General features: G+C 36.6%; 1 protein-coding gene across 1 annotated transcript in view; it reads right to left on the bottom strand.

Annotated features, from left to right (window-relative positions):
- Positions 1-13,539, bottom strand: part of LOC137408317 (RNA-binding protein 28-like) — a 41,774-nt gene that overhangs the window by 4,658 nt on the left and 23,577 nt on the right. The window contains exons 11-14 of the mRNA XM_068094804.1: positions 11,048-11,231; positions 8,037-8,237; positions 7,447-7,602; positions 521-670 (exon numbers count right to left, since the gene is read on the bottom strand). Coding sequence (XP_067950905.1) covers positions 521-670; positions 7,447-7,602; positions 8,037-8,237; positions 11,048-11,231 — 691 coding nt within the window. The remainder of the gene's footprint in view (positions 1-520; positions 671-7,446; positions 7,603-8,036; positions 8,238-11,047; positions 11,232-13,539) is intronic.

The following is a 13,539-nucleotide window of genomic DNA, read 5'->3' as shown; positions in this document are numbered from 1 at the left end:
ATAAGCGCACCATCAACGTACCATAAACATACGATACAGCAGTAACTAAAACATGCACAAATTACACCTCTAACCGTTCAGCATGTTTAGTGTTTGTACTCTATAAAACTGGCACTTTCAGTTGCATACAACTAAGCTATTGGTCAAGCAAATGGTACTAACACTTTTTTTTAAAAGTGCTCAAAGCAGTCATTGCTCAGAAGATGCAAGTACCGAGGTAAATCAGTTCTTTTTCCTATGCTTTGTTATTCAAACTCACTGAAAACGAAAAAGTTCCGAGAGAATTTTGATAAAAATCTCTAATAAGCCTCAATTCAGTAAAATGAGCAGTTTTAGAGCACAGTAGTTGAATTCACTAAAAATAAAAAAGTTGCACAACAATTTGTGATTCAGCAGCACCTTCACTGATATATATGAGCTAGCTGAGGATGGCTGTAGGAATGTAACTTGTTGAAAACATGCATATCAAGATTACCAAAAACTGACCAACAAAACACAAATGAAAGAATGTCTTTCCAACCTTTTCATTGGTGAATATTTCTGGGTTGTTGTTGAGATGACGGAGTGCGGCGATGGCATGCTTGTGGTCACCAAATTCCACAAAAGCATAACCTCTTGACTTCCCGATGCCATCTGCATTCACATTGGTTAGATCTCGGATAATGCGACACTACAGCAGCAATAAAAACATAACTAGCAGCTGAACAGTAGTAAGGACGTCCTCAATATATGGAGGGTGAAATTGGGGTACAGGTGAGTGGCTGTGATTCCAATTGCCCACCATTTACAGTTTAAGAAAAAATACAGTAGTTTCACCTTGATTGAGACAGTCGTACCTCGAAATTTGAGTGCCCCAACGTATGAGAAAATTGAGAAATAGTTCGAACAAATTTCAGCCTTGAGATACAAGCATACAAGCCGGTTCTCTGATGGCCATTAAATGCCAATTTTGTGAGGGGCCATTTTTGAGAACAGCATTACTCCGTCTTTCTCATTGAATCAGTCCAAAAAAAGTTGTAAAAAGGTCGCCTAAAAGTTATAGTGAATGCGAGGAAAAAAGTGCCAAAGAATAAAAAATTAAGACAAAGACAAAATCAAGTTTAGTTAAAGAGTTTATTTTATATTAAAACTATATTTTATTATTATTAGCATTTCATGTTAGCTATCTTAAAGGTTGACTTGCAACAAAATTCACATTACAGTTATTTGATATGAAAAGATTCCCCACGTCTTACTCTGTTGTGTTGTAGGTGCAAAATATGTGGAAAGGTGATTACAAGCTCTTAAAAGCTCAAAACGAACAGAAAATCGCAGCCCCCACGAGACCGCCGTAGTTTGGATTCCCTTTCCAAAACGGCTCAAATGTGATGCAGTTGTGAAGGATGGTTTCTGTTTACACATTCTTGCAACCTTATTCGTCAAAATATTCTCACAAATATACTTCACGCATTCAATAAAACTATGTCTATTGTTCTTACGCGTCTATTTTATCGTCATTGTAATGCTGTCACTTTTAGCAGTGATATCTTATAACTTACCATAAAATTCGTTTAATTTTTTAGCCTTAGCTTGAAGAAGTACATATCATTGTCTGATAATCATGACGAGCCTGTTGGTCACTTGTGATAATCGAAAAGTGCTACAGAAATTATTTCCGAAGTATTGGGTCACATGATCAGATTACGACTTGCCGATTAGACCAGGCTGAAACAAAACTGTAAAGTAGCGAGCATCTATATTTGATACGGGGTCGTCCGTAAAACCCGAAGTGTTTGTCATAAACTAGTACTACGATAAGTTATATGTTGAGCTTTGTATTGGCCTTTCAATTCACGTGAGAACATACGTGGAAAGACGATAACCAAATTTCGTGGCTACGTCATTGAAATAAAGAGATTCCAATCTACGGAGGCTTTTCGTTTTTGAGCTTTTAAGAGCGTGTAATCGCATTTCCCCATATTTGGCCCTTACAACACAGCAGAGTAAGACATGGTGAATCTTTTGATATCAAATAACTGTAATGTGAATTTCGTTGTAATCAACCTTTAAATAAATTTTGGGCATCACCGGACTTATTAAACGAAGTTTATCAATAGATTTATATCAGCAAATATTTATCAGCAATTTGATATAACAGTTGGTCGGTTGCAAAACAGTTTTCAAAGAATGAAATACTCCGCTCAAACAATTCTCATTTAGTAAAGTGCATGCGCACCGCTTTACATCTAGTCTGGCGCATAAGACTGGAGAAAGCGGAATTGATGACAAAAAACTAGACATTATGCCCTCCTCGGCTGAGTGTTGAACTTGGAAGTTGCGCAGCGAGGCAGCTTCAATGTCAATAGCTCATCCAGCCGCGGACTAGACATGCTGGCACAATGCCAAGGATGCCGGCAGCACTAAAGGAGTTAACCTTTAAAGAGTTTCTTTTATACTAAAACTTAACTTTCTCACTTAGTTTTGTCTGTTGAGTCTGTTGAGTAAGCCAAAGTCATTAACCTTAAGTTGTTAACCCCTACATGTGTCTCGAAGGTAAGAACTTCATACAGTACTGTATGAAGTAATGTTACAGTTTATTGCAGATCATAACCACCAAATGAGTATTTATTACTTTGTTAGCATAGGTACTGAATTACAACAATTAAACACCAATTCCATCGTAATATCCTGTTTAAGGCATTCTTTTCATCGTATGGGAAAATATGTTTTGTATTCAGTTATTTTGTATTAGAAATAATGCATTGGCATACGAGGGCAGTCCCAGAATGCATTAAGCTCGTATGTCGAGGTATGATTGTACATGGTGGTACATCCTAACTATGTTGAGTATGGTCTCTTGACAGTAGAAGCACGCATGCAAAGCAATGCATGAGCAAAAAGGCGAAGCCATATTTACAATTAATTTAATGTATTTCTGGCGTGCCTTCATTTAATGTCTGCTAAATACTTTTACTGGACTCGTTAACGAGTCTTCGGCAGAGTAACTGCATTGTGGGTCAGACATCGCTAAAAATGGCATGTAAAAGATAATTGCAAGTTTATCAACACACGCAAGCCTACAGACATAGTTATCATGCTCTGTTTCAGGTAGCAGTGATAGTTGTTCATTGTCCCGAGTTGCAATGGAATATAGCAAATCACAAAAATTATAGTTTCAAGGACATTATGAACAACATGAACTTCAAGTGATTTATGCGGAAACAAATAATAATCATAAACAAAAAAAAGAATTACTGATTGGTCAAATTAGATTCTTCCTAAATGATGAGAGGATATCCTCAATTGCAGTTTTGGCAAGCCGTTGGCTGAATTGAACAAATCACCAAAAAACTCACATCAAACATCCAAAGCAGAAGCTAAAACTCTTACAGTTAAGGACTCTCTCAACAATATCTTATAGTTAATTGCTGAACTATAGATATTGTTTGACATGAGATCGCAGGTACCTCTTTAAGGTGTATGCATGCAATCTAAAAGTGCCCAAGTTTTAACATGAATCAAACAAGCCTTGTCTGCTAAGCTTCAGAGAACATTGCAAAATGGTTGAGATTTAAAAAAACGTGACAGAGACAAGACTAATCAATTGTGGAGAGGCCATCTTGCTTCGCGTCAGCAAACCTTGCTCACAAATAACTTTTTGAATATTCAATATGGCATACACTAAAAGAAGTGCAGTTTGGTCAAAAATTATTAAATAAAAAAGTTAGCTGCCAATCATTTGATGCTAATTACAATATGAACATGGAACTCAAATAGATGCAAATTGGCAATGTATGTTCTATTGTGAGAGCAAACATATGAAATTACATCATTTTGCCAGTGAAGCAATTTCAGGCAAAAAAAAAATTGCAGCTTAAGTCGTTGTAGCATTATTATCTCAAAAGCCACTTTGCCAAACTTTTCAATAGTTTTACAAAAAGGTATGCAGTTAAAATCTATATTTCTTTGAAAATGTTTCAAATATTACAAAAGACATTACAGGATTTTCAACCTTAACACCCATTATAAACTGCTAGAATTCCCAGAAGGCTGATCTGGAAATACGAAGACTGTGTAAGTGTTATTTCCCTCCATATAGGCAAGCATGCGTGACATATGCAGGCACTGGTAGAACAACACAGCTGAATGTTCCTAAATGTATAGGAGCAGAGTTCGCATAAAAGGTTTTCAACAAAAAAGAAACGCGTTTCAACTAAAACTGTCATGATCATCGAATGACTTCTATTAGCAACATGTTTCTCTGCAGAAATAACACTCGCTGTATACCCTACAGGATGAATTTATTCGCGGAGTTATATTTCGCGAAAATTTCCATTTCATGCATATTCGCGGATTAATTTATTCGCGGCTGAAAACTGTCACTCTCTATGAAGAGTTAACTCTATTAAATCTAGCAATAGAGTTAACCCTACGCATGCGCGCATTGCGTGTTTCGTTTTCTATTTAGCTTACAACTACGGGTGGATCAAGCTAAGCTATAAATTTTTTGCTGCGTTCAGAGGTTTTCACGAATATTCATAGATTTGGAGGCCTTTGATGAACCAACAATTGGTGGTAAGTAATGAGCTTTTTCAAAACCATTTACTAAATTAGTTGAATTTTACTTTGGTTCTTCGGTAAAACGCAATATTTATTTTTTCCATCCCTACCGCTTCATTATTTGTTTTAGTGTGAGAGAGAGATTTTTCATCATACACGCAAGCATCATGACTGCACGGGTGGTATATGTCATTCTTAGAAGATCACCAATCATTTGGGGAGGTCTGGAAATTGAGGTAAAAGTGACCACAGCTACTTACGAGGAGAATATATCTGTTTTAAAAAAGGAACAACAACGCCTTTACGAGCACAAATCTTTGGCCAACCGGCAGAACTTTGCAATAGTAAGCCACGAGGAGAGTTCTAATGATAACTTCCTTACCAGCCATGTAGTAATGAGGAAATCGCCTTTAACATCTACCCAAGACAGTGACAGCGATATAGAGCTGCTATTACCAAAATAATTAGCCAGAGAGCACCATTACACGCTAGTATTCACTTATCAAGAGTATCAGTTTAATTTTATTGCTCAAGACAACCGCCATATAGACTAAACTGTTTATATTTATTCCATTCATCGTTTGTAAAACTTTATTTCTATTTGAAATATTTCATTTGTAACTCAAGTTTGTAATAAATTATACTAGAAATTTCACTGTCATACAGCCCACGACCAAAGAGATATTGGAAAAAAAGAAAGGGTATTGATGGTTGAGAAATGCAAGATTAGCAGTCAAATGGCAATGCAGTGCAATAGGATAACTGCAATGGTAGATGTAATGTACTGGGTGTGGCTGTTATTATATACAACAAATAGCAATAATGAAAGGAAAAGATTATATGTTTATATCTCTCCTCTGCAATAGGAGAAATGCAATATTGGCCAATATTAGAAGTAAAATGCACTGATATTATCAGAATAACCAATATTATTAATATAGTAATAATATAAAACCAATACACAATAATTTTGTTTACATTTAAAAACGTCATAGCTTATATAATCTCATAAGTATAATCTCATAATCTTACAATCTCATAAGAATCGTTAGAAAAAAATATCATCATCATTTCCATTACTTACACTGCGTTGTACATCAGTTAGAATAACAAAGCACTCAAGAGTCTAAAATGTCAGTTACTTTGAAATCGGCAAAAATGAAACGATTTCAGCACTCCTACGTTAATTACAGAAACCCTTGACAATGCTATAGACTGGTGAAATGTGCACGTTATTTTTTCGCGAAATGCGCACGACTTTATCGTTCTATTCACTGTCGATCGGCGTTTCAATTTCCGGTCTTAACTTTTATTAAGCTAAGCTTTTCAAGCATTTTGTGGCGATTTTTGTCCAAATTAATCTGTCTATTTGTGTATAATCCGATCAGATGGGTAAGTTTTAAGATAATGCCGATGGTTTACAAAGACTTGGTAACATATTTAAATAGGCTTAAATGTGTTTTGTATCGTTATTATACTTTAACGACTCTACAAAACGATGGTGAATTTTTTGATGAAATTTTTAGACAAGGGTTCGTATCATTGTTGATGATTAATTTTCGTAAGTTGTGTGCACATGCATTTATCATAAAAACTCTCATACTTCGCTTCCGCTCGTTGTTCGTGGGAATATATATACATGAAATAAAATATATGATTTAATCACGTTTGCTGCAGCGATATCAAGGAGTTGTTGTCGATGAATTCTAGGTTGACTGATTGCTTCTCTGCCAATATTCCTGCCTTGATGAATATTACTACTTGTATCTAGTTTTCGTAATCGGAGTAGGTTGTTTCATTCTCAATCTGCAGTAAACACAAAAAAGAAAACATATTAATAAATGCAAAAACGTGCTGTGGTGCAGAAGTGCAAAAACAATAGCTGAAGCATTTAATGAAAGCGATCAGTTTTTAAACAAAAGAATTAACTAATGCAGTTAATTATGGAAAAACGTATCTGCACTGCAAATCAAATACATACCATAATGTCCAGATCAGAATCATGATCGTTCTCAACTTCGGTATTAGAGATTGATGGAGTTGATTTCAATGTAAAAAGACTAGGAGAGATTTTTTGCGATGACGAAGCCATGCCGACTAACTTATGAAAACCTTGAATAATTTTGTAAAGTTTGATGCAAAGGCAATAAAACTCGAAGCCCGGCGATGATTTTAATTAAAGAAGTTTTGGAACTTGGCTACGTTTAGTGCATCTGCCTAACGGCTGTTTTGCGATGACGCCATTCTGCATATCTTGTGACAACCTTGAATAATTTTGTAAAGAAATGTGATGCATTGGCAATGGTGTTAGCTCAAAGCCCAGGCAATGATTTTAAAAATGTTTTGGAACTCAACTACGTTTAGTATTTATATTAAAAACTAGCTAAGCAGCTAGTTTTTAATTTGGCGCAGTAGTTATTCTCCCTTGTGATTAAAAATAGAACTAATTATTCACGGAATTTAATAATTCGCGGAATTGACTGTTCGCGAAATCGCAAATTTTTATAACCAACGAATATTTTCATCCTGTAGGGTATATGTTTAATAGTTTCTTTAATTACGTGGCTTATGAACTTCTTGACTAAAGCTAGAGGCTAAAGAATCCTCAGAAACTAATCTGCATTGCAGAATGAAAATTTCAACTTGAATATTGTATATGAGGTCATGACCTTGTGATAAATGGAATCGAGACCTTTTGGTATATGAGGTCATGACCCTATGGCAGGCGGTCCATGACTCATATCCTATGTTATTTGAGGGCATAACCCTATGTTATGAGAAGGCATGATCTTATGTTATGTGAAGCCATGATGCTATGTTATGTGAGGTCATGGCCCTATGTTATGTGAGGCCATGACCCCTGTTATGTAAGATCATGACCCTTTGGTAATGTCATAAGATGCCAACCTCACTAATCTTAGCTGTCTTTTCCTGGACAGACTTGAGACAAATGGACTTCAGCTGTTTGTCGTTTAACTTGACAGGCAGGTTGTGAATGCAGAGTCTCGTCGGAGAGATGAATATGAATGGGCTCTTGAGCTTGGCTCTCATCATAGATTCGAGCTACGACAAGAGACAGTGTGAAAGACTGGAAATGACACAACAGCAGCGCTGCTCAGCAGAATATAGCTAAACAATGAGAAGCGCAGATAGACTCCTAATATCCAGTAACAGCAGTTCCAGTAAAATCTTTTTTGGAATTTTTCTATTGATGCTTAGTGATAAAACAAACAGAAAAATATCTCCATTGATTTAAACTGAGGGCACTGCTAAACCTTACCGCGATATCAGTCTAGCCTTAAGCAATGGACATTTATTTTAGTTTTAGGGCTATTTGACCTTTGCTGACTGCTAACAGACTGTCAGAGAAGTGACTCATTCTAATTATTTCATTGAATGGTAATTGGTCAATAAAGTGTTGGCAGCTATATCGCTCGCTTGGGTTCTCATATAAAAGACGCCTGATTTGTAGACTGTGCTCTATAGTTTTGACTAACCTTGGTTCTCTTGTTCATGTCATTCTTGCTGATCCCATGGGCAGCCTGGGTTCCCTGGCGAATCAGCCCTTCCCTGGCTAAAAAGAGGTTCCGTTTATCCTTGGGCTGTTTCTCCTTTGCTTTCACTAGTTCTTTTATTTTCTCTCGTGAAATGGCAAGTGTCACATTGAGGTCTCGTCCGTCCACCACAAACAGCGATTTCTATAGAAAAATAAACAATGAACAAAATAGATAAACCCTGAAATATGTGTGTGAGGGTTGTCCTACCATTGAAATACAGCCATACTGTGACCTACAATCACTTTAACGTATGAATTTAACATACAATGATAAATTCAAGCATACATTTGGGTTGGCATAAAAAGCTATTTTGAACGAGTAACTGTCAAATTTTTTTGAAAAATTTCATAAATTTCAAAAGATTTCATAAACCAGTACAATTATGCACAGTCTTCACATAGATTGGTCCAAGAATAATATTAAACAAAGTGTTTTATTGTTTCCTTTTGGAGTTTTAAGTTGATCTTGAGAAAGGAACCAGGATGAAAGCGATGTTTCTCAGACGCAAAGCAATAAATGAAATAAAAACAAACAAAGCACACTTTATCTGTGTGTCTGTCAGTCTGTGCGAACGTAATTACGATTGTAAATTGTCTTGGTTGATTTCATCTAAGCTCCGTACCTTTCACCAGGTTGCTAAATATATCGGTTTCAAAACTCTGCCTGGTCTCTTAGAATCAGCCTCCTAAACACCCACCTACAGTCTATCTTATTGATAATAAAAGAATTCCCAAGCATCACCAGGCTTACTACTGGTCTTCAATAATAACCTCAGAGGCTGTCAAGAAGCCATGTGGAAAAAAATAAAAGTGATACACGAAACAGAAATCGTAAAATATGTTAAATCTGAGAGGAGCTGGCTCTGATAATTAATATAAAAAGCTTCAACAGAGTAAAACAAAAAAACTGTAAAACCTCTATTTGATTGCTATGATGCTATATTTGTAAACCCCTCCTCTATAGCAACGTTTTATCAGAGATGACTTTTAATTAGAGGGTGATGCTGTATTCTTCAAATAGCTTGTCAGAATTTTAGGAAGATAAATTTAAGCCTTTTTACGGGCGAAGCAATGCTAGTTCCACTTATATTTCGCACTCTCTTTCTGGCGCATCGACATTATTGTCCTCAACCTCAACATTCTGTTAAACGGTTTTTCATAAACGTTAAAGTATCAGACCGAGCTAAACAAAGACCTTATATTAGTTGGTTACAGTTACTAATTATTTCCAAGGTGTCGAATTCAACGCTGTAAAGCACATAATTGACATAATTTTTTTATCATATATTTCAATACATCAGAGTCTTGGCTTTCGAATGAGCCATTGTTTGACATGGTGAGACAGACATTGATTGGTGTTTATAAAAATTCCCCAAAGCTCTATCACAGAAATGTTCAAAGGGATAGGCTCGAAAATGGTGACGTCAAAATTTTCATATATTCGGTGTTGCGTGCTCTTACCGCTTGTTTCATTGCTTGCGGCTTATATTTATCAACTAAAATAATGACGCTAGTGGCAGGCGAAGGTAGGACAACTCCAGAGAACCAATGACGATGACAAAGGAATCCGTGTCATTAGTTCTCCCTGTACAGATTGTTTCTATAATAACCCAGATTCCAAGCACCATACTATGTTTTCCCGATGATATTATGCACTAGCCCTCTCATTTTATTGTGATGTTGAGGGGCACGACTGAGACTAATTAATTTTAAGCATTGCATAATCTCACGAAAGTGCGATTGACATATTGACATATTGGCTATAATAGTCCTAGGGCCACGGAACTGCAGGTCACAATTTAATCGATGTCATTTCATTACCTTTATCAACGACAGTATATTTATTGAAGCATAATTAATTAACCCAAAACATGTGTTTGTATTGGTCGGGCGTTAGCACGATTGCGGGCATTGTTGATTATCTAAAATCCTAGTTTATTATTAGCGCTCTCTGGGATTAACAGCACCGATTATCACAAAAAAGCGCAGCCTCAATGGCAGTGAAAGGGATCGACTACCTAAGGCTAAATAATAATTATGACATCACATTGTGCGGACCGCAACCAAGTGTTGTTTTATTGCAGGACATACTTTTGACACCCTGTTTTTCATAGTTCTATTATTCTTTGTGTATTGAATATAGGCTCATTCGAAAGTCAAGACTCTGATGTATTGAACTATTTAATAAAATAATAATATAAGTTATGTGCTTTAAAGAAAAGATGGTAAAACCTTGGAGTTCGAAAACAGACTTTGATGTGCCATAACATTGGCTGCTATTACGCCAGATGGTGTTCATAAAGAGTATTCTCTTTGTTAGCAAAACACTTCAAAGTCTTCAGGTCAGATGGTAAACCGCATGATAGTCGAACCTGGAGACAATGGATCAAATTTAAACCGTAGAGACTTCGAATCAGAGTGTAGTTCTGATGATTGTGATGATCGATCTTCCAAAGTACACCGTCACTAAAACTATGGCAACCCCTACAGCAACAACGAAATAATTGGTTGTTATTGATGAAACCAAGTTGTTACTGGTAACATTGTTATTACTGGGTCATGAAGATCAAAGAATATCAAAGAGGCAGTCAAATAGAGCCGATGTTCAAATAAAGGGTGGCACTGCATTTTTTAAACCCTTTTATCGTGGCAATCTATTAGAGGCTGGTTAAAAATTAAGGTTGCGCTCAATTAGAGGTTGTACGGTATATTTAAATGTGTTATGGTAAATTAAAGTTGAGGTGATTAAAGCTATCTTTAACACCACCCTGACCTACACCACATCGATTTCCTGAATCACCATGGCTACGCATCAATCTTAACATATGAAAAAAGTTTCAGGATAGATTAACTTTGTAAGTCGAGGTTGGACTGTTTCGGCCACCACCCGACTCTCTCCTAAAAGCTGCTGCAGCTTGCTCAGTATGACGCGCGAAACACAACTTTCCTCACCTGTTGATCATCTTGAGCGGCTTCCAAGCACTTCTCAGCATGTGCCTTCTTTTTGTACTGTACAAATGCCACTCCTCGACTTCTTTCTGTCATTGGATCGACCAGCAATTTGGTGTATGAGACGTCACCAAAATGATTAAAGACCTCTGCTAGCTGATCCTCGGTGGTCTCATAGCCAACATTTCTGTGATGAAGAGTAGAACAGTAAACGCATGAGTTGATAACTGCCAAGTTAGATGACAAGGACGCCTAACTCCCACAAAGGTTTACGGCAAACTGAAGGGGATGCTACAGCGAAAAGATGAAATTCTGCTTGCTGTTAGGCTGTATATGCAAAAATAAATTTCAAGCTTGCGATACCACGTGTAGGAATTTCTGTGTTGCAACAAAATCTAGCAATATTTAATATGAACTGCGCTATATAGCTGTGGACGTTGAGCATAAAAGGAGACAATTTTGGTCCCCCACATGACCTGGAAATGAATAATAAAGAACTGAAGTAACATTTGCAGGTTTATACAGAGTAGATGTGTTAAGACAGGTGCTTGCAGAGTAGATCTGGTAAGACGGGTGCTTGTAGAGTAGATGTGATAAGACAGGTGTATGCAGAGTAGATGTGGTAAGACAGGTGCTTGCATAGTAGATGTGGTAAGACAGGTGCTTACAGAGTAGATGTGGTAAGACAGGTACTTGCATAGTAGATGTGAGAAGACAGGTGTATACAGAGTAGATGTGGTGAGACAGGTGCTTGCAGAGTAGATGTGGTGAGACAGGTGCTTGCAGAGTAGATGTGGTAAGACAGGTGCTTGCATAGTAAATGTGATAAGACAGGTGCTTGCATAGTAGATGTGATAAGACAGGTGTATACAGAGTAGATGTGGTGAGACAGGTGCTTGCAGAGTAGATGTGGTGAGACGGGTGCTTGCAGAGTAGATGTGGTGAGACAGGTGCTTGTAGAGAAGACAGGTGCTTGTAGAGAAGATGCTCAAAACAAATTGTAGCAAAGCGGTTGCAAATGATATGCAGACCCCTCATCAATACAGCCAAGCCTCGACTTACAATCACCCCAACATATGAATATTTTGGCCTTTGACCAAACACCTGAGACTGTACGCAGAGTAATTGCCAAAATTTTCACTAAACATTGCCATCTTGTAAATAAGTACACAAGTACGCTGTTCTCTTTTACATATTTTGGTTCTACAGTGTTTAAACAATACTAAACAGCATTTCATACTTTCGCTGCATAACGTTAGAATCATATATCCTAAGAAAATAGTGAGAGCGGCTATGAAAAAGGAGAAAGTAATGTTTTCTTTAAATTTACAGCAACAAATTACAGAAGCACACTAGCAGATATCGTCAGATCCAGGATATAAACTTTTAGTAGTTATCGTGAAAGAGGAAGTAAGATAAATGCTAAAAAAGTTTAAATGAATGAGTGAAAACAAAATTGAAGAAACAAGTTGAAACATCCAATATATAAACAAAAGTAATAGAAACTAATTTAAAGTTTATGTACTACATGTTAGACTATCTCTGTATCTTTAATACCCTGGTGTACCACCCATTGTACCACCCGTTGTACCACCCGTTGTACCACCCGTTGTACCACCCGTTGTACCGCCCGCTGTACCAATGTATCATCAGTCTCCTGTATCAACAAAGCTACCCCTCTGTATGCCTGTCTATCGTGAAGGCGATGAGACAAAAAATGTATTTTCAATGACTATATTACTTTATTACTTGGGTTTTTGTACATATAGTTTAGTTTTCTACATTCTATATACAGTGATCCCTCATTTTCCATGATTAATCGGTACCGGAACTCCTCCAATGATATGTCCAACCCGTCAAATAAAAATTAATGTTTAACGCATGAGCCATAATTAAAACACCGGAACATTTAAACTGCTTTCAAAATTTAGTGTATTTATTACATGAATTTCTAAATATATAAATAAAATGAAGTTTTCTTGACTTTCACTTTTAATCTTCAGTCCCAGTATTTTATACGAGAGAATGCACTTATACATTAGTAAGGAATTGATCCAGCCTGAATGTTAGGTTTATAATTTTGGTTCAACGTATGATTTTGGGTGTCAAAGGCATTTAAGAGGCCTGATGAACGGTGTCACAAGCACTTACCAAAAAGTAACAGAAAACAGGAAACCACGAGAAGCAACAACAGCTATCACAATAATTCTCACGAAGGGATCTCACTGAGCAGAGTATGAAAGAGATTTTTATTGTATTTTAGTTCTTTCTTTAAAATTTTATTTCCTTCAGTTGTCAATTTTTTAATTAATATTTGCACTCCTCAAGGTGCTGAAGAACTGCGAAGCAGCGAGAAATTTACTGTAATGCATTTGTTTTGCTACTATATTTTAAACATTTGAGGTATTTATATTTGGTTTTAGAGGCGAGAAACAAATCACCGCAAGCGAAATATGGTATATTCTTACAGTAATATCTTCAGTAATAACCTATTA

The sequence above is a fragment of the Watersipora subatra genome, chromosome 11 (genome assembly GCF_963576615.1).
Source record: "Watersipora subatra chromosome 11, tzWatSuba1.1, whole genome shotgun sequence".
NCBI lineage: Eukaryota > Metazoa > Bryozoa > Gymnolaemata > Cheilostomatida > Watersiporidae > Watersipora > Watersipora subatra.
The sequence above is the reverse complement of the archived record's forward strand: the minus strand, read 5'-3'. Positions and strand labels throughout refer to the sequence as shown.